Source organism: Gouania willdenowi, chromosome 7 (genome assembly GCF_900634775.1).
Source record: "Gouania willdenowi chromosome 7, fGouWil2.1, whole genome shotgun sequence".
NCBI lineage: Eukaryota > Metazoa > Chordata > Actinopteri > Blenniiformes > Gobiesocidae > Gouania > Gouania willdenowi.
Window position 1 is genome coordinate 9,302,802 of NC_041050.1, and position 22,763 is coordinate 9,325,564.

General features: G+C 37.0%; 1 protein-coding gene across 1 annotated transcript in view; it reads right to left on the bottom strand.

Annotated features, from left to right (window-relative positions):
• The window catches only part of anks1aa (ankyrin repeat and sterile alpha motif domain containing 1Aa), an 89,239-nt gene that overhangs the window by 40,471 nt on the left and 26,005 nt on the right, over positions 1 to 22,763 (bottom strand). Inside the window, exons 4-12 of the mRNA XM_028452115.1 lie at positions 7,395 to 7,691; positions 5,497 to 5,572; positions 5,251 to 5,352; positions 5,092 to 5,178; positions 4,839 to 5,008; positions 3,977 to 4,039; positions 3,506 to 3,647; positions 3,056 to 3,099; positions 1,560 to 1,647 (exon numbers count right to left, since the gene is read on the bottom strand). Coding sequence (XP_028307916.1) covers positions 1,560 to 1,647; positions 3,056 to 3,099; positions 3,506 to 3,647; positions 3,977 to 4,039; positions 4,839 to 5,008; positions 5,092 to 5,178; positions 5,251 to 5,352; positions 5,497 to 5,572; positions 7,395 to 7,691 — 1,069 coding nt within the window. The remainder of the gene's footprint in view (positions 1 to 1,559; positions 1,648 to 3,055; positions 3,100 to 3,505; positions 3,648 to 3,976; positions 4,040 to 4,838; positions 5,009 to 5,091; positions 5,179 to 5,250; positions 5,353 to 5,496; positions 5,573 to 7,394; positions 7,692 to 22,763) is intronic.

Sequence of the window (22,763 nt, forward strand, 5' to 3'; positions counted from 1 at the left end):
CGCGGTAACGATTATCTCACAATATGACGACACTGCGATTATCGATATATTGGTCAGAAATCAATCTACAATAATCTATGACATAACAAGAAAAAAAAGGATGAAGTGAAAAAACAAAATTTGAATTTTATATCTCTGAAAGATAATAAATTGAAAAAGTGACACTATTTTAGTGCAACATTTCTGTAAATGAGTGTCAACATACCAATATAAACGAATAAGTATCTGCAATAGTGGGTCTTTCTTACCAGTGACACCATTATATTCCAGTAAACAATATATATATATATACTGTATATATACATATATTCCTTCAACAAACAGTGAAAAAAATTATGTTAAGACCTACCTGCAAATTTTAGTGAAAAAGCAGAAAAGGTTTTGAAAAAATATAAAAAATTAAATAAATAAATAAATAGATAAAAAAAATCGATACTTAGCAGGAGCATATCGATAATCGATCGTGTGGGAAAATATCGCGATATATCGCCGTATCGAGATATTGTCACACTCCTATTGTACATGTTTGATTTATTCATCCATAAGGGAAGCATTTTGTATGAAAAAAATACCATCTTTAACTCATTATCATCTTAGGGGTCATTTGGGATGAGGGCGTGTCCCTTGGACACTGCAAGTGTGAGTTTAATTTAAAGGGTGTGTGTGTGAGTTTCAGTGTATTGTGCACACACACACACACACACACACACACACACGACCTCCCCCCACCCACCCACCCTCTCCTTTGCAGCTGGGGACTGTGAACGCCCTGAGAGCAAGACTCCAAAAATCACACATGCCGTTAACTGTTGACGAGCCACTACAGACCAGTTGATCCATGTCTGCAGTGGAAATCTGGTGTTATTGCTGCTTTTCTACATGGGTGAGGTCACCACAGAGGAGAGCACTGGGTGTGCATTAGATTCTAAGGGCAGATTCATGTCTTAGGAATGTCATGTTGGGTTCACAGATTCTAAAAGAAACACCACTGACTTCAAAACTAAAGTGAGATTTAACCAGTGTTTTAAACAACATTTTCTGATAATATTGGTAGGACACATCGGGTGTTCTTTACGTTACATCTGTATGTACGGCTGAGCGATTTTGGAAAATAATCTAATTGCGATTTTTTTTCCTCAATATTGCGATTTAAAATGGGATTATTTTTCCAAGGGCCTCTTGTCGTGTATTTTTCAACGAACGCAAGCAATAAATCAATCTGTTTCATAATAAATAATTTCAGATTTACGGGATTTAAACTTTCTCATTTTAACAAACTCCAACTAAATAACCAACCGTTTCATTGCGCGCACAACAGCAAATCTATGTTGCCAGCACCACAATCACACTTTTACATTACTATTGAACCTTTTAAAGGGGGCATATTATGAAAAATCCACTTTTGCAGGTTTTTTTGATCACATATGAGGTAACTTGAGTGTCCACCAGCACAAAAAGCTTTGAAAACGCAACCCACGCTACTGCGACATCACTAATCCAAACCAACACTAGCTCTTCACTGTTATGTGAGCTAAACAAAGGCTGGTGGTCCAACTCACCCCCCCGAGGGCCCGACTGTCCCGGCGGCTGCAGACTGTCTTTCGTCTTAGTCGATGCTCTCACGTTGTTTGGAGCCGAAGGTTTGTGCTACAAAAACAAACAAAAAACAAACAACCTATGAAACCCAAACCTTTTACTTGTTGTAATAAACCTCAGTAGGATCTACTCGAGCCAAATAAACCAATTCATTTGTGAGCCTGATTAATCCCCTGCTCTGATACAGTTGATCCTCTTAGATGCCCTGTTTCAGTAAAGAAGGCTTGTTCGAGCCCAATATGTAATAAGTTTGTTATTAAAGAAAAATGTAATAAAACTCTAAATGTCACAACTGGTCAATAATGTAACAAGAGGCTGAGCCTAATACGTAAAAACTTTAAAGTATATATATTTTCCCCCTAATAGTGTAATATATTTATAACATCATAAAGTGAGTCAATGTTTAATCAGGGGGAAAATATTTTTCCTGCCCCATAATGTCATAAAAGTTTTTTACATTTATAGACCAATTATTACATTTCAGGATTTATTAATTTTTTTTTTTTAAATAACAATTCGGGTCTTGTTACATTTCAGATCGTTGTTACATATCGGCAGGGGTGGGCTGGCTATCTGGCATACTGGGCATCATCTCGGTGGGCCGTCGACCCGAAGTGGGCTAGTCCAGTTAGCTACGGTTTATTTTTTTTTTCTTTGAAGAGCGAGTGGAGGCTGACATGGTAACAGGTGGCCAAAAATGGTCCAAAAGTGGCAAGAAAAGAGTGTAAAGTGACTAAAATGAGCCAAAAGCAGTCAAGAGTGGCCAAAAAATGGGTATACAAAGAGGAACCAGGTGGTATGTAATGGCAAAGGGTAGCTTAAATGAGCAAAATGTGGCAAACAATAGTGAAAAAGGGCAAAATGTGGCAAACAATAGTGAAAAAGGGCAAAAATGTTGTGAAATGTAGGGAAAAGGGAAACAAGTGATATTTATTGGGCCAAAAATAGGTTATTAGGAAATAAAGTGGCCTAAAAAATTCAAGAAAGGACAAAAATAGGATAAAAATATCAAAATAAACTTGCAAAAATGGACAAAAAAATTGGAAAAAGGGGTATTTATTGGTAAAAGGTAGCTAAAGTCTGAAAAAAGTGTCAAAGGAAGTGGTACAAAGGAAGTTGCAAAATGGCCAAAGGAAATAGATAAAAAGGGGTTAAAAAGTTTGCCCCTTATAAGGTTTTCTGGGGGAATAATAATTAAAATGAAGACATAAAAAACCACATGTTGAACATCACTGACTTAATAACAGCTTCTACATGTGTCTATAATGTAGTGGACTGGTCTAGATAGAAAATGCCAGAGTTGGATTTTTGTCCCAGTCCACCCCTACATATCAGGCATTTTTTCCTCCTTACTTTCTTATTATTTCTGTTACTTTTGTCCACATCAAAATCAAATAAATACGGTAAATAAAGAAATAAATTAAATTAAATAAAAGTCGGACAAAAGTGCTGTACTCACCTGAGGTAGGACACTGTTAGAAGACTGTAACCTGGTATTCTCATCTGGAAAGACAAAACAATGATGTTAGCACCGAATATCAGACAATCAACAATTCTAGAAAAGATTATTACACTGATAATGTCAAAGTCAAGCAATTTCCTCACCTTTTGTATTTTTCTTTTGTCTGTTTTCTGAGTAATTTTTGTGGTACTTTTTCTATCATTTTCTGTATTTTTGTTGTCACTGTGTTATTTTACTCTCATGTTGTGTATTTTTGTTGTCATTTTGTACAATTTTCCCACCTTTTGTATTTTTCTTTTTATCAAAAAGCTTGCATTCGTGTTTATTCATCAACTTCATCATGCTTGCTAATGTGAAAATGCTGGGTTTCTTCATGAAAAAAAATAGTATTTGAGGCAACATAAATTCTGTTAAATTGAACTGAATTGAATATAAATACACAATCACCATCATGGGACTGGGACTCCTGACTGGGAGGTGGCATTTTGGTCTGTGCAGTGAGCAGCAGTTCATATGTGTGGTCTTCCACCTCCTTCTCTTCCTCCGCCCGCTCTCCTCTCTCATCGATACTGCTGCTCGTATACAAAGCCTGCAGAAAGAAAAGCAGCTACAATGAGCCAAAATACAACAAAAAAAAAAAATATGAAATCAATGTTGTTCACATCCATTTTTGGTCTGTCAGAATTAATGAGGGGAAGAAATTAGATTTTCCTCTGGTTAAAAACTGAAAATATAAAAATTAGTTGCAATCCTTCTTTGGTACATTTATCATATTCAGATGTTTTGACTAAAAAGACCCTCTGCAATTAATTCTGCTCAAAGTTTAACATTTATCAAAATGGCAGTGATATTAAAAAAACTCCCAAAACAGATTTTTTTTCAATTTTTTTGTATGGCTTTTTATTGTTAGTTCCTCACCTCTGAGCTAACCTCTTCATCGTGACCCAGACCAGGATGTGATGAGTGGACCAGGCGATCTTTCTGTAAATTTTCATGAATAATCAGAAACACACAGCAGGTAAATCATTCTACTTCTATCTCTATTTCAGACCAACTGCATTGTTACAAACAGGCTTCTTTTAATGAATCAGTGGCTCCCTCTCGTGGAATTTTAATGCATCAGTCCTGATGACTCTGCAACTTTCTCTTGAGATTTTTTGCACTACATTTAAAAAAAAAAACAAAAAAAAAAACAATATATGAACAGTTTACAGTGAAAAATTAAGCTTTAAATAAAAAAATATACCAAAAAAAAAAAAATGAACACAAGAATTTAAAATGTACCAATTGTTAACTTAATAAATAGACTATTACAGAGTTCTTTAACAAAATGCAACTCATTGTAAACAATCACAGCTCACATTTCTCATCAATCCACCAAATGACTCAAAGCTGTCGCTGACTAATGGTTGAAAAAGTGCCTGATTTTCCGCAGAGCCTACATTTTAAATTGTTGGTAAAATTACCAACAATCAGGTTAATTGTGATCAAGTTTAAAATTTGATTAATTGTGCAGCCCTAGGTCACGACCCCAAGGTTGAAAAACACTGCAATAGGTATATAAGGATTTTTTTTTACCAAGTTACACACGTAATTGTCATCATGTTGCGTATAAGTTTCCTAATTTGTGCTCCTAAATCTGTTTACATTTTACAGTAATAATATCACAACCAAAACAAGTTGAGACTATTGCATATGGAGGCCAAAGCAAATAATAATATAATAATAGATGTTTTATCATCAGGCATGTAGGGTTTATTTAGAATAAATGGTGTCTGACCTTGCCAGCTTCGCTATCAGGTCGTCCTGAGTCTCTGTCAGACGACTTCCCACTGGTGAGGCTGTCTAAGGAATGGCAGGAAGTGGCTTCAAACAGCGCTTCGTACGGGCTCTCCTCTTCAGGCCCCGGGGCCAGCCCCGAGATCAGCTCGCTAACCTTCCCTAGGTCACCTGTGAAATAGAGCAAATCCAACCGTTTGGTTTCTTTCCTTTTGAAAGCGTGTGAGGAGTTAGCGCCGTCACACAAATCTGACCCTTTCTCTGAGGGCAGGGACTCTCGTGAGGAGGAGGAACTGGTGGCGGTGGGAGCTCTATGTCAGGAGGTCTCCCCCTCATGTGACCTGTAACAAACAGGAAGTTGTAACCCAGCTGTGTGAAGTGATTCTGCTGCTCTGTGATGACGTCGTTCTTACCGAGGATCAGAGCTGCTATCTGACGGCTTTTCTGCGACGGCATGTCCTTAACCGTGTCCAGTGCCGTCAAACCTTTACGATCGAGGATGTTCACATCAATACCTGAGGAAGGACGTGACCAATAGATTTACATTATTCCAGTGGTTCACAGTTTGAAATCTCTCAATATTTCAGTGTCTCTTAAATGAAAATTCTGAGCTGATTAGGTTCTAAAGGTGAATAATGGCGGATGTGTTTGGGTCTGACCTGCACTGAGAAGTTTCTGGACCACATCTGTCTTCCCATATAAGGCAGCTTCATGGAGAGCGCTGCCTTTCTCAGTCTGAAAAAAAAAAAAAAGGAAAGAAAGATAAAGTCAAAACTGACAGAATAAAAATATGGTTCAAGGCTAAAGATAAAGGTTGCAATGTCTATTCCTCACATAAAAACAACAAGCTGTTTAAATGCATCCATCACAAAAAAAAAAAGCTCAATCACTTTTTATTCTAAAGCTCAGCGAATCAAAACGGAGCATTCTCAGGTTCAGAAGGCCATGCTTATTGGAACCAGAGCCAGACTGATTAATTGCTGTGGGCGATTATGTTTATTTTAGGAATAATGATGATGGAAATGTTCTTGATTAGACCATGAACTGAAAATACAGTGGGTGTGATGGGAGATACCCGGAAATGATAAAAACTGTAGGAATAAATTTAGGAGGCATTAAATAACTGTTTCATTCCACTTATTTACAAAGTGAGATTATTTAAAACACTGAATCAGCAGGAATGATTACAACATTACAACACAGGGAGAAGTCGCCAGTTCATTGTTTACAGCTACATTTTTGCCTTTTTTTGATTTATCCATGTTTACCGTTACTTTATTTTTGAAGATTGGTTTTAGATTGTATTCCGGAAATACAGTTTGCACAAGTGTGCCTTTTCTTATTTATCAGTGGATTTACAATCCTTATAAATAAGCGCAGTCCTGTAGATATAAAGTGCCGTGTTATTTTCACATTGGGCTTCCACGTGTGTGTGTGTGTGTAAAAGAAAAATGTATAAAATGCATGTAATTTATTTGATGAGACCCCAGGAAGAATAGTGAGATTTCAGAAGCTAATGGGGTTCTTAATAAAATGAAATGTTGACATTGTTGCTATTTCAAGATCAATTTAATGGTGTTTTGTTTCTTTATCGTGAATCATAATTGGGGTAAAAATATCACTGTTCTTCTTTTTCATATACCGGTTATTAACCAATATATCAGTTACCCCCAGATACATCAGATAACAGCTTTTTGAAACCCACAATATGAATGTTGGCTAAGCCTGGGAAATATATCGAGATTCAAGATATATCGAGTTTTCTATTTTGGAGATATAGAAAATTACAATATCAGCTAAATCAAGATATTTTTATTTCTATTTTACAGCCTATTTTGTAATAGAATACATGTTTGGGGGAGTCGCTGCTTTTGCTACTTCTCAGAACAGCATGAAAAGCACAGTTAGATGTATTACTGAATGTGTCCTAACACAGACCTTCCCCTAAACAAGCCACACCACAGAACTCACTCACACGTGCTGTCCCCTACAGGAGAAAAAGCCAAAAGTGGCACATATTGTGCTGCTGTTTGTTAATAAATGTGGCTGTGTGACGTTTTTCATCAGCAAATTTAACCCAGATTTGTCTTTCTTGTAAGACTTTATTGAGTTAAAAATAGAGATTTATATCGTATATCGCCATTTTGAGAAAAAATATCCAGATGTGAATTTTGGTCAATATCGCCCAGTCCTAATGTTGGCCCTAAAAATCCAGTACGGATCAGGCTCTAAATGAAACCTCCTGGTTACACAGCCTGATTGAAGCAGCATCAGCAGACACAGTTTAACAGCATGAGGGTCCACTAGGGGGAGCAAGGCCAGCTCTGCATTGACAATACAGCAGCTCCTTTCCAAACCGAGGGTTTAGTAGATTTCCATTTAATCTCATCGCTTTAGTAGGAAGTCACATCAGGAAGTGCTGCAAGAGGGGATTAAGCTACCCAACATGATTTAGGCCACGGCAGCATATCAGTACACAGTAAAGCACAGCAACAATTCCAGCTCCACACACACACACAAATATTTCCACACACATCCAGTAGGACTAGAAACACACCTCATAGTTGATGTCCATGCCAGCATCCAGCAGCACACCCACCACAGACAGGTGTCCGTTCCTAGAGGCCAGATGGATCGGAGTGTGTTTCTTGGTGTTACAGCTCAGCAGGTTAGGGTGAGCGCTGAGCAGCAGCTTAACCACCTCCAGTCTTCCATAGAGTGCAGCCAGGTCCAGGGGGGTCTCAAATTTGTTGTTCCTCATGGTGGGATCAGTCAGTTCCTCCAGCAGCAGACGCACCACCCGAGAGTGGCCGTACTGGGCGGCACAGTGCAGCGGGGTCTCGTTGTCGTTGTTCTGTGGGTGATATGACAAATAGTTGAGAAGGTGGTTTTTTTTTTGTTTTTTTTTGGGGGGGAGTGGTGACCTAGTAAGGTGTTAGCAAAGTAAATCAAGTACACAAAACCCACCACATTAACAGATAAATTGTTGGGGGGGAAAACATTATTCAGCAAAAAAGCTAAGTCAACATTAGGAAGGTTGGGTGTTGGTAGAGGAAAGACAACGCAGTGTGAAAATGAAATAGTGAAAGCAGAGAGACAGAGAGAACTGGTAGGAAGAGAATTATCAGACACATGGAACGCTGGTGTAAAGTGAGAAGGACCAAAAGATTGGACACCACACTGCAAAGAGCATGCGGACCTGAGTGAAGTGTGTATGAGCACAGAAAGAACACTGCATTTCAGTTCAGGGGGTCAGACTATGGAACAATGTTCAAAAAGAATGTAAAATGTATTATGCCGAAGAGATATGAGACAGAAGTGTTGTTGTTTCAAATGAGACACTGACTGCTTTGCAGTTTGCCTTTGTTTAAAGGGCCCATGTTACGCTAAGTTAACTTTTCTGTGCTTTAAACATCACAAAGTGCTATTAGGGCTTCATACACAGGCACAAAGTGTTTTTGTTTTCATTGATTCCCTCAATCGTTAGTTAGAGGGTGATTTTCTCCTTTCTTACTGCAGGGTGAGCACAAACACCTCACTCCAATTTAATGACGCGTTCCCACTTTGATGACAAATTTGGCGCGGCTTCTCCAGCTTTGCCGTGATTGACATGTAAACAGACACGCCCGTGAAGATGAGCATTTCCTTCTCGCAGTGCTATGTATGTATTTTCTACAGTCTATGTATGTACCGGTGAACGCCCCGCCCCCACACTCTGTCTCATGTTTATAAAGCAGCATAAGCTCAGCTACAGAGTGGGTGAGAGGAGGGCGGGCCGTCCTCTGGCCCTACGTCACCGTGCGGGGAGGAGGAAGTCAGTGTCCCGTCTATAGACACGCCCACTCATGAATATGCATAAGTAGGCCGCAAATCAGCCTGTTTGTGTAGAGTTGCTCAGAAAGTGACTTTTCAGAGGCTAAAACTCTAGAAAACAGGCGCGTTTGGGAAAATAAACCTCAAATACTATGTTTTTGGGGTTCTTAGAACAAATGGAGATGAATGGTGAAAAATAGCATGACATGTGACCTTTAATGCAATTGATTTTTTTATGGTGGGGCAGATGTTATAAGTTTTACTTCTTTCTGCTCCGTTTCATTCATATTTTTTTCTTTTCTCAATGTGGAGGAGAAAGAAATTGCTTTTAATGTCTTGAATGAAATAAACAAATAAACAATAAGGGTGTAAGAAAAAAATTGATTCAGTGATGTATTGCGACATTTCACAACGCGATTATCGTATCGAGCGAAAAAATGTCCAAAATGATTATTTTAATCATGTTTTTTAATAAAACATTTTTTTAATAGTGCTAATATACGCATAGCATGTTAACGCCCGGTCACCAGGTGTCAGTCAACTACAAACATTGTTAAACTACCTCACTCCTCAATGCATTTTAGCTTAAAAGTTGATTGCACTTTATTTTCAGAAAACATACTGGACACTTTCAGAGATGTATGTGGTCACTTTAAAAAAATAATTTAACAACTTAACAGAATCAGAATCTGTTGTAAAAGCAAAGTTCTTGATTCCATCATTGATATTGGTCCTTAAATTACAGTTAGTTACCATTTATTTGTTCTCGCAAATTCATCATTATATATTTTTTTTTTATAAATTGTATTTCATACCATTTTGTACTTGTAAAGGTGAAATTTGTAATTATTGATCGCGATGCATATCCCATGCAATCACATGTATCATATCGTCAGATTCATGGCAATGCACACTCCTAATGAGCAACATATTTAAGAATAGTGCATTTCATCTGATATATTTTTGTTATTTTTCTGTATGTAGATTAAATGGTTCTACGTCTTGATGATAGAAAATAAGTTTATGTTAACATTAATACCATATACAGACTTTTTAATGTTTCATTTTTAAGAACGTGAATGTTTTTATATCTGATGATTGTCTCTTATCAGATACTGTTTTTATGTGTAAATTGAAGTGTGATATGTTATTATGTAAGTGGCATTTTCACTGTATATTTCTTGTAATTTGTGGGGGAACAATTAAACATTCTGTCGAAGGACTACAGATGAAAAATAGCCTTCTGGCTAAATCTGGTACATTTTCTGTAGGGACATTAATGTACACTGTTCCTGTTTAAATAAAAATGCTATATTTTCAACTGTAAACGCACTTAATATTAGTCAGCTGACCAACAAAGATGTGGAACCTTGTCATGTCGGGAACAATTGACTCCCAAAAGTCTTGTTCTTGTCTTGGTGCATTCTGATCTCAGGGAAGTCTTGGTCTTGGATAGTGTGGCCTTGTTGAGTACAACACTAATCTAAACTAAAACAATGCCAACATAGACACCAGTAAAGACAAATACAGTAAACATATCCAAATGCCAATGGCTGTTTATAATACTTGGAACTCCCATTAGAAAGTTGCAAACAGGTAATTCATTCCTCTAAGGCTGTGAGACTCTTTTTCAAAATGCCAGCTATTGCCATTGTGCAGCCACACGCCCAGAGAGTCAGTCATTCCACACTCATATCCACCTACAATGGGCTGAACAGCTGCTGGGAGAAATCCCCACATGGACAAACAAGATGCCAGTTTGGGCGACTCCCAGTGGAGCTCAAACCAGCTGCGTTGCTGAAAGCAGGACATCTTCACGAGAAAGAGGCCAGAGGGGAAGCTGTTTGTAGGGAGGCGTCCATGATACTTTAACTAAGTCACAACAGCACTGGATAATATGCAGGAAAATCCTTCAATGTTAGAGGGACAGATAGAAAGAACGGGTTTTCATCTGCTGGAAAAGCACGACTCAGCTCGAACAAGGGGTGGACTGACCAGTCCACTACTGTTACTGTTACAGTTGTCTTCATTTTAATTATTATTCCCTCAAAAAACCTTAAAAAGGAGACACTTTTTAACCCCTTTTTATCTCATTTCTTTGCAACTTCCTTTGTCCCACACTATTTTCAGACTTTAACTACCTTTTACCCTTTTTTTTTGTCCATTTTTGCAAGTTCTTTTTGCCACTTTAATCCAATTTTTGTCCTTTCTTTCATTTTTGGGGACACTTTTCATCCCAATAAGCTCACTTTTGCCAAATAAATACTACTTGTTTCCCTTTTTCCTACATTTTGCCTCTTTTTGTTCCACATTTTTGCTGTTTTTCACTATCGTTTGCCTCATTTTGCTCATTTAAGCTACCCTTTGCCATTCATACCACCTGGTTCCTCTTAGTTTGCCCATTTTTTGCCACTCTTGACTGCTTTTGGCAGATTTTTAGCACCTTTACACTCTTTTGTTACCATGTTTTTGCTACTTTTGGCCACTTGTTTGTTAAAAAAAAAAAAAACATAGTGGACCGTACAAGCCCACCGGGACAATGCCCGGTATGCCAGATGGCGAGAGAGAGAGAGAGAGAGAGAGAGAGAGAGAGAGAGAGAGAGAGAGAGAGAGAGAGAGAGAGAGAGAGAGAGAGAGAGAGAGAGAGAGAGAGAGAGAGAGAGAGAGAGAGAGCGAGAGCGAGAGAGAGGGTGGAGCAAGGAACACAAAGCGACACCTGCCCATCAAGCGCTAACACACAAAAGACAAGCCTAGCAAATACACTTCAATGGAGTGAATTAATTAAGACCAAATAAAAAGGTTTAAAACGTCTCATTTCTGACAGACGAAGGCTCAATATTTTGATTTGTTTACTTCTATTATTAATTACTTGATTTAAACTTTAAAAAAAAATGTGAAACAATTAAACAAACTGATGTATTTTGAGTAATTGATAATAAAGTATTAATGTTTCATTGTTAGTTTTTTGTTTAGTAAAGGTGTTCTCAACCTTGGGGTCAGGACTCTGGGGTCGGCAGATGCCTTCAAGAAATTAAGAATTTGTTATTATTTTCATTTTTCAATTTGAGCCCATTTTTTTGGCTTATTTTTCCCTTTTTTAGCAACTACACCAAACTTACCATATTTTCATCACTTTTTCTTGCCATATTTTTGCACCTTTTCTTGTATTTTTGCTACATTACTCCAATTTCTGAAACTTCTCCATCAAATTTGAATACCTTTTCTGCACAGTGTTTCCACTTTGAAGACATATTTGGCATTTATAAAGGCATTCCCCCACTTTTCTACTTAATGTCACATATGTTGACACATTATTGTCACTTTTCACCATATTTATGCTTTTTTTTTTTTGCCAATATAACCACATTCACGATTTGTCAGTTTAAAATAAATGTTCCTATTTTTGAAATTAAATTACCACACATTACCTAGGCACGTATTAAAAGCACACTTTGTGCTTTATCAGTGATGCAACATCAGACATTTCTCTCAGTTTTTAAGAAGGATCCAGTGTGAGTGCAAAGATGTGTCCAGCAGTAGCTCAAAGTGATTACAGCAGCACGAGTCACTTCCTCAAACCTTAAAATATGCTTCCTAAAGTAAACCACACTCACATTCCAGTAAAAGATTTAAAAAATGTTGCTTGTGTTGGAAATATTTCATTCAAATTTGTACCGTTTATATGTGAACGTTAGCTCCAGCCTGGTGTTTTAGTAATAAATCAAGGGCTCACTAACTGTAATGTGTCACACTGAGTGTCTCTGCTGTCAGAACTACTGTATGAGCGGAGCATCATAGCAATGTGTCAGCCAGTATCTGACCACGTTAAACATGGCTGACCAGCCGTTTGACTCACGGTTGGGAAACTGGCAGTGGTGACACTCAGCGTATGATGTCAGCAGTGAGAACATGCTACTCACTATCAGGCCTCCACAGTCTCCCCCCGAAACACTCCTCATGCATTAAAAAAATAAAATAAAAATCACTGTGCATTTTAAATGATAAGTCATAATTATGTGCAACAAGACGACTCACTAGTTAAATGTGTAAACTAACAAACACACAGTTCCACACATGTAGTTTCATAAAGCAGGGGTTCTCAACTGGTCTCACCCTGGGACCCAGGTCATCAAAAGAAAAGTTTCTTTCAAAATAAAAGACAAGTCTAATATGAGATGTATTAAGTATTTATTTATTTTTTTGACCACCTGTCCGCGACCCACTTTGGGTCCCGACCCACCGGTTGAGAATCGGTGTCATTAAGTATATACAGATATACAGTTTTATTCAGTTACCTTTGTCACTTCTTGCCGAAAATGAGCTCAAAATATCGATATAAATCACGATAATTCTAATTCAAATTAATTCTTACCAAAGAGACAATTCAGGGTTAAATTTGCTGATAAAAATGCCACAAAGGCACATTTATTAACAAACAGCTGCACAATATATGTCACTTTTGGCTTTTTCTTCTCTAAGGCAGTGTTTCCCAACCAGAGGTATGCGCACCCCTAGGGGTACGTGAGCACATTGCAGGGGGTACATGGAAAAATTAAAAATGTGTTTCCAAGATAATAAAAAAATATTCTCACTTAGTTCGTCAATAAAATGGTACGTGTGCCCTATGACTTGTTTTTAAAGTTGAAATGCCTGTTTAAAGGGGACATATTCAAAGAAGCTCTTTTTGTGATAAATGTCATAAAATGTATATATAACACAGGCAGGTTAATTATTTGTTTTGTATGTATTTATTTACTTTTTATTTATTCTTTTTTTTTTCTAATTTCAACTTTATTATTTTTCTTTAATAATAATATATCAGTATTAATAATACAAACATTCACTATAATATTATTTCTTATATTTAGCATTTTTATTGCCTTGAAGGCAACATCATTTTTTTTGTTTAATTTGAGTTAAATAAGAAGATAATGCCTGAATTTTAACTGTTCAATTTAAGAAGGAGAAATAAAAATGACTTGTGTTGAATATTCAGTTGTGTTATGTTCTACTTTTGGAGAATCATGAACACGTATGAGTGAGGGGGTACTCCTGGTGTGACAAAAAGGCTCAAGGGGTACACAAGGCAAGAAAGGTTGGGAACCACTGCTCTAAGGGACAGCACATGTGAGTGAGTTCTGCAGTGTGGCATGTTTAGGGGAAGGTCTGGGTACTTAGAACACAATCAGCAACCCATCGAACTACGCCTCTCATGTTGTTTTTGAGAAGTAGAGAAAGCAGTGCCTCCCAAAATGAGTATTTTAATACAAAATAAGCTATAAATATATATATATATAGGCAATATTTTAATTTTCTATATCGCCTAAATAAATAAAAAACTCAATATATATTTAATCTCTATATATCGCTCGCTATATATCTCAGCCCTAGCCATACCTATTAATTACTAAGACATGGTCTCTACATTTATACACAAATTAGAGAGTTTCAACTTCTTGTCAGGATACAATTCATCATCGTTACCGATACGATACCGATATTGCCACTTTGCAAAGTGGCCGATACCGATGCCAAAACGTTATCACATCAGCACAAATCATACATACTTTTTATTCATAACTTTGTAAAGTTAATGAAGTGATATTACCTGAACAGAGAACAATAGTCAGCAACAGTAGGTATGAGAAAAACTGACCCATTTATTATTAACCAGTGGGTTACATACATTTTATCCATAAACTTAAGAAATAAATGAGAAGACTCAATAAACCTCAATAAAATCAATATATTATATATCACCTCAGTTTCACAGTTCATAAATATACAGTAGCTATACATAGAAACTGAGAATTTTTACATTTTGAATTTAATTACCTGGTGTTATTTAATTTAAAAAATAATTGTACATTTTGAAGTCTCTTCCTTTTTAAGTTTATACATGAGATGTTTACTGTATGGAAGGGAACCGTGGAAACAAACATTACTAAAAATAAACATGGGAGGTGAAAATAACCAGCAACTTTTACTTTAAGTACTATTTCATTGAGCTACTTTTTACTTGTATTTGAATACTTTATGTATGAATTACTTGTATTTGTAATTGAGTACAATTTCAATCAAGTAACAGTACTTCTACTTGAGTATTTCTATCAGTACTCTTTCCATCTCTGATATTAACGCACCCTGCATTATCCCGGCTCAGCATAACACTGCTCGAATCTCGTTCCAACAAGACTGAGATTAAAAAATAATCTCGCCAAAAATCACCGAAGACTAGCAGCCTTGACTGGAAAGTGATTAGAAAACATGCAGAAAAAAATACTAAGGACTCAGTGTTTAAAACAATAGTTCATGGAACGACAGAGTAAATACGCCACAAACCCCTGATTTAGATTTCTTCACACTACAATTGTGAAAAGATTAGAAGCTTCATTCCCTCAGCTTATTGATAAAACCGTGACTGAAACCAAGAACATCTGGAGGTCAGTCTTCATGGTGTTCTCATGCTGCGTAATAACACTGAAAGGAGGAGGGGGATGATTCCCACAGCCAGGAGCTGGGAGACGTAAACACGGTTTGACTGGAGACCACCGTCACGTGAGCACAGTAGTGGTTACATCATGCTAGTAGTGGTTGATGGGTGTGTTGAGTAGCTGTTACAGTTGATATGCCACGTGATACTGGTTAAGGCTGAACGATTCATTGAATTTGTGATATTATGGCAATATCATGAAATGCTATTCTCTAATCGCAAAGGCTGCAATTTTTTATTTTTATTTTTTCTCGTTCTGTCCTGTTAAGTTCAGAGAGTGTTTAAGAAGTTCAGGCTACATGTTTCATGAAATGTGAAGTCAGTTATATATGTTGAAGAGGTAAAGCCACAGATTTGTTTGCTTTATTGTTGTAATCTGCGCTTTAAAATGTATATTCTATATTTATTTAAAGTTTAAATAAAACTGAAATACTTTCTTATGAAACAGATTGATTTATTGCTTGTGTCCATTGAAAAATACATGACAAGAGGCCCTTATTAATCGCATATCAAATCACAATCGCAATGTTGCGGAAAAAAAAAAAAAAATCACAATTAGAATATTTTCCAAAATCATTCATCCCTAATGCTGGTCACATTGTTTTATATTTTTAGTCCTTTAATCTTGGAAATTGGTTTTCCAAAGACACTTATTAGCAATTGCACAGCATCAACAGCGATACTAAGAACAGATTTTTATGTAAATACTATCATGCATGTTATACGTACACAGCTTTTACCAACAATACCATGTTCTGGGGTCAATTTGACCCTATTTAATGTTGTTTTCCATGACCTTTCCTAATTTGATGGGTAAAACTGATTAAGCATAAATTTACCATGATGATGTTTTTTCAGTGTGTTGAACACATTTTGCACGCACTGGTGCTCCTCTGGGGTCAATTTAACTCCAAGCAGTTTTAGCTGTGTAAAACGTGTCTGTGTGTGACGAGGGCCCAATAAAATCCACGTTAACAAAATCGCAAACGGAATCAAAGAATCGGCCGGTGAAAACGGAATCTACCGTTGAACGCAGAAATGGACAGAATCGGGATGAAACGCTGTCACCGTGAGGCAAGGGGAAATGTTTCCGGGGAGCGCTCATTAGATGCACCGCCCGCCCCCCGTCCCCCCTCCCGTTCTGGCCATTTCAAACGTTGCCCAAATCACCCGAAACGCCACCTAAACTGCCAAAAAACTACGCAAATCACCACTCACTCTTAAATACTCATCGGGATAATTTAAATTAGGTTAATTTAAATTAAGTTGATGAAAACTTAACCAATAAACCTGCTCAGATTCAGCAAACCATTGATCCCTGAGGGTCACATTAATGCTGTTCTCATACATCTTTATATGACATATAAATAATCAAAAAGGAGCAGTCAGAATAATCCATGTCAGTACAACTGATATCTACCTTTTAATTGTATCTCACTCATTATTTTAAATTACAGTTTTATTTTTGACATACAGTACATTTTTTTTTTTTATTAGTATTTATTTTTTTCCCTTACAGGAGTTAAAAACTGACATTTTCTGGAAAAAATGTATCAATATTTCTAAAAAAAAAAAAAAACAGAACTGTAAAAAATTAAAGCGGAAAACAAAAAATTTGGAGAAAAAAAATAAAACTGAATTTGGAAAAAAATAAAATAAAATGGATTTTATAGGGCCTTATATGACCTTACATGTCCATTGAACTGAAGGTCAGGAAAGGTCATATCATCACCACAACCAATAGGTTCATAGGTCATTAATGTTGTCAGTAAATTTGCGAAAATTTGGATGAAAACTATCCAAGATAAATTAATTGTAATGTAAAAGTTTCAGATTGACCCCAAGGGTAAAATTTGGGAATACCAGGAGCGTTAGGCAGCATTTTATTTGCTTTAACTTCAGCAGAAAGAGGCGCAAAAAAGCAAAAGAGAGCAGGATGGGTAAATAATGTATATATTTAATACATTCATTATAAATGTGATCATGTTTGGTGGAGTAGATCTCAGCCTGGATCAGAAATATTCAGCATACAGTATATATAACTAGAGTAAAAGGGTGACCTATATACTATAGGAAGATGGCACTGGTGCGAAGTGTGCGTGAGAGGAGTCGAGAAGACCAAAGGCGATCTTGCATAACAACAGAAAGCACATCAATTAACCACGGGAAAGACAATGAATATTATCCTGAATTAAAAATAAAAAAATAGTTACATGCATGTGTTGTTTACAACCTCGTGTTTTGACAGAAAAACCCCATTTATAACCTTGTTTATGATCATCACTTTCCCCACACACTATTTTGATTTACAGGAGGGAGATACAATAAAATGCATTTATTGATCATGTCTTTGTATTTAAAAGTAAATACAAGAGAGTAATTAGTGAGGTTGTAATAAGCAATGTTGCCTTCAATTAAAATACATTAAAAAAAAAATCACTGAAATTCAATTGCTATATATGCGTTTTCCAAGCTACTCATCATTCCTGATGTGAAGTATATTTTTTATCTACAATATATGTTGCAGCTAATATGCTAATCAAACACTGATGTATACATTAAATGTATGCAGGCATCACCTTACTACTAATGCAGTTACATAATCATACATTAAATTGATACATTGTCATAATTACCATAAATCATCTTATTGGCACTGTTGCTACTGACAAGCTAAGCTAACAAACTGAAAAGCTACATTAGCCTTTCAGTGCTTTGATTGCATCAAGGTCAGTTTAATTATTATTATCATAATTTTTTAGAATTCACCGTTAAGGCTATAGCTAACTATTGATGTTGCTATGATATTGGGATGTATTTGTTAAAAAAAAAAACAATAAGTTGAATTCATACTGCCATAAATCATACATCAGTACTGTTGGTATTTTGGTCGTATCATTTAGGGGCGTCGCTTTTTTACTTCTGATATGATACCGATTCCAGCACAGATTATATATACATGCTTTTATGACTTATGTTGTAGGGTGGAATGTTCAAAAAGCCTTGATCAAATTTAACTGTTTATTACTAATCAATGGGTTACATAAATGTTAACCTTATATATAAGATTATTCTACAATGGACTAAAAAAACATGGAGAAATTGTAGTACTCTATGAATGATATTAAATACTTGTATGGAAACCTGTAAGATACAGTGTGTATATATATATATATATATATATATATATATATATATACACATATATACAGTATATATACACACACATGTGGTCCTCGGTCTAATTTTGTGCGGCCCCAAAATCTGTATTACAAGGTGTTGGAAGGAATTTAAAGCCACACATTATACACAAAATAACTCCCAAAACACACAAGGACAGCAAAAAGGCACCAAGTACACAAAAATGACTCAGACACAACAACCACTTCAACAAACAAAATGATGACGAAAGCACAAAAAACTACGACACGTTACAGAAAAGCTCCAAAGACACACAAAATGTCAACAAAGTGACAGGAAAATACAGAAAACTACAACAAAAAATACAAAAAGTGACCCATACAATGAACAAATTGACAAAAGAAATACAGAAAATCACAGAAAAATACACAAAATTACAAGAACACAAAAAATACCAAAAACACAAATCAAATCCAAAAACACACCAAGTGACTTCAAACTACAAAACCACAAAGGCAAAAAAGACAATACAATTCAACTTTATTTGTATAGCGCAAATTACATCAGTCATCTCAATGCGCTTATCAGAATATAAAATTCATAATAAGAAAGAAAAAACCCAACAAGATCCACATTATCGATGCTCAGATCAGTTATTATTTTAAATGCTGACATAAATGATGATAACGTGGACCTCACATCAGACACAATCACATGTTTGTGGCCCCCTGTCCCTGCCTTTATCCTACGGAAGCCTGATCATCACACACCTTAGTCTATACATTAGCCTCCTCTGTACATACACAGCGTCTCCCCCTGGGTCACCTCCTCCATGGGAGGACCAATAAACCATGACACTGTAACTATGACAACATCCCACCTTTTCCTCTCCTCAGCGGAGCAAATTGTGGATGATGGGAGGAGGAGGAGGAGGGGGGGAAGGGGACTTTATCCACTCACACAGACAAGCATGGCATGGCAATATCTTTTTGACGCTGATGCAAAGAGATGGGAACACTGGAAACCTCCCATCCCTTCCTCCTCCTCATGAGATGGCGCTCTGGTTCTGGAGAGAGTGATGAGACAGCGGGCGGGTCAGGAAGCATCCTGCCTGTTCAGTCACATGATGCTACGCTGCATCTACGTCTCTGATTTATTCATAAAATGGCATCAATTAGCAAGACCGACCAGGTAGTGACACTCAGAATGTTCCACAGGGTCCCAGCATAGCACGAGACTGTGTCAATACCAAAATCTATCCCGTTAACTAAAGAGGAAAAATAGTAGAACAAAATCAACTGCTGTAGGAGAGCTCGCACTCTCAGACAGCAGCAGCAGCAGCATTAAAGAAAGCCAAACGCTAAGAAGATTAGTCCACTCAAAATGTGGCAATGTACAAAAATAGTGCACAGCTTCATCTACTACAGGCTTGGATGTGTTTCAAAAATAAAACCACAGAGCAAACACTATGACCACACTGCCAAGCTGGCTCTGTTGGGAGAACCCAGGCTGTGACAGACGGAGGTTTCCCTACACGAGAACGGACGGACTAGGTTGTTTCATCATTGAAAGCCTTTTTTTCTTCCTGCAGCAGCCTCTACAACACGTGTTAAACTCAAGGCACGGGGGCCAAATCCGGCCGTTCAGAGCGTCCAATTCAGCCCGCAGGAGAAAGCGAAAATGACAAAGAAAACATAAATCATTGTGTAAATTACAAAATACCCGTCGTCTAGAACTATCACCTCTTCTCATGCCATGAACAAGGCAAAGGCTGCAGAATCTCTTCATTTATGACATCATGCAAGTATATTACACTACAGGGTGACACACACTTCCCATGTCTCTCTAATGGCTGACATGACACACTAAGTTGCGTCGTTTTCTTTTTTGACTCACCAGGTCAGATGAAACACAGATACAGCAGCATTTTAACTGAATTATACATGTTTTATTATAATGTATAAGATACATTATGTCAAAAAGTCTGACAAAGAAGACCCTAGGTCAGTAATTCATCTGAGCTGTTTGAAAGGCAAATGGTAAAACATGTCTGTGTAAGAAATTCTCCAACTCTATTACCTTCAGATTTCACTAATATTAAGTACAAGAATTCAGCACATTTGTAAAGCACTAATTATTGAAGTACTTAAGGGAAAAAAAATCCACCATTAATATTCTAAATATTTCACAGCAGTGCTATACAAATCATCCATTAGCCCCTCATTTAGCGGCGCTGCGCAATCCATCAAATCCAGTAGTGGACAGAGCAATAAGCTGGTCGACTGATTAAAAAATGACTTCATAAGAGCTGGACCGCCTTATTACAGCTTTTCATTACTGCATAAAGACAGTAACCATGTGGCGCTCACAAATGCACTGATTATGAATGCAAAAGTTACCTGAAGTAAATAAACGTGTTCATGTGTTGTTAACAATAAGAATTACACAAACTGCATTTCCCAAAAGAAAATGAAAGTGAGGATATATAAAGTGAACTCAGTATAACTCCTCCAAGTCAGTATGAGCCTTCAGGATCAAGATTACCTCTCGGAGTCAGTATAACCCCTCGGGGTCAGAATTACCCCTTAGAGACAATATAAGTCTACGTCCGAATAGTCCCTCCTATCTCTTTTCTCATCCACTTTTCCATAACCCCGTGGATGACGTCACAGGGTTAAGGAAAAGTGTTAGGAGAGGAGTTAGGAAAAGGAGATCACGTTTGTTTTGACGATTAGACGCACTTCCACGAGGTGACGCAATGATCCAACTACCACGTCTCCTTTCCTCAGAACATTCCAACGCTCTTATCACGGCCAGCACTTAAACACTTCTGGGGGTTAAAGAACAGTGGATAGGAAAGGAGATAGGAGGGACTTGTTCGGACGCATCCTAAGCCTCCGGGGTCAGAATTACCCCTCAGAGTCAGTATAATCCCTTGGAACAAGTATAACCCCTCGGAGTCAGTATAATCCCTTGAGGTCAGAATTACCCCTCAGAGTCAGTATAACCCCGCGGAGCAAGTATAACTTCTCAGAGTCAGTATAATCCCTTGGAACAAGTATAACCCCTCGGAGTCAGTATAACCCCTCGGAGTCAGAATCTATATTAATAATACTAACAGCAGGAGTGTTATGTTCACTGTTCCAATAGGTTTAAATGTGTAAATTTCAGTTTAATTTTGCCAATTACTCAAAAACCTTTAAACAAAAACGCCACATAATAGCAGGAGCGTCCTTTGTATTTTGTACACTAGGGTTGCAACTTAAAACTTAATCAAATTCATGCCCCAAACAAAGAAGAGCAGAGATCGGACAAGTGTGCAAAGTTAAAAGCCAAATATGTGCAGCAGAGAAGACACACGCACATTAAGCATCAGCCGTACCAAAGCCAACCCCTGCACAGCAAAGCCAACACAGCAAAGAAGCATTTTACAGCAAAGCACATTGTCTCGGACAGCACTGTGTACACACCTTGGCATTAATATAGGGGTCAAAGGGCCCACAGCGTTTGAACTCTTTATGGTCTACAGAGCTCTGGGAGAGAGGAAGAGAAAATAGGTCCATGGCTTTTGGTTCACACACAAACATCTCAAACTGAATAAAAAGGATTAGAACGTTAAGTCACAAATGAACAAAATGGATGTCACGAACAGGCAGGAAGAAATGACACTGAATGAAACACCTGTTACAACTTATTGTAGCCACCAATGATAGTGGTTGGATGTTTTTTTTTTTTTTTTCCATGGCTTGGACTACAGCTACAGAGCTCATAAAGGGTCATTTCATCACATCCTAAACAGGAGAGGTCAGAGATAGTTTCACTGTGGAAGCAGATCTTTGCAGTAAGCAACCAAACCAAATATCAAACACAGGAGTAAAAAAAACAGCAGCATTGGTTAGATTAAACAAGCATTTCATCACAGCACTTTAGGTAACGCCTTAACAAAAGAAGTCAAACTCATAATACACTGGGGTCATTACTTAATGCACATCATGCCATGCCGAAATAGGTTTATGCAATTAAATCTCGTCCGAGAAAGTTTTTTCCTTTGATTTGAACTAAAGGAAATAATATGATTATGGTGTTTTTATAACATTAATCACATTAAAATGTTTCTTTTCTTATAAAATTGAAGTAAAAAAAACCTTTATAGGATCTCAACATGTCTGAATATAAGCAAATCATAAAAAATAAAAAAAAAATAAAAAATCAGTAAGACATTAATATTATCCATTCCTTATAGTGGTTGATGGTTATCAACAAAGAAAAAACCCTGAGCCATATTTTAGAAAGCAGGTTTGAAAAAGTGAGTGTAACCCTGAAGTCTGAATTGACTTACCCAGAGTTGGGACTTAAACTCAAATGAGCTTCTCTCCAAGTTCCACTCAAATGTGCTTTGCTTATTACCTCAGAAGTCTTTTATTTATTTTATTGTTTGTCTGTTGGCAGGATTATGTCAAAAGTACTGTACAGATTTGA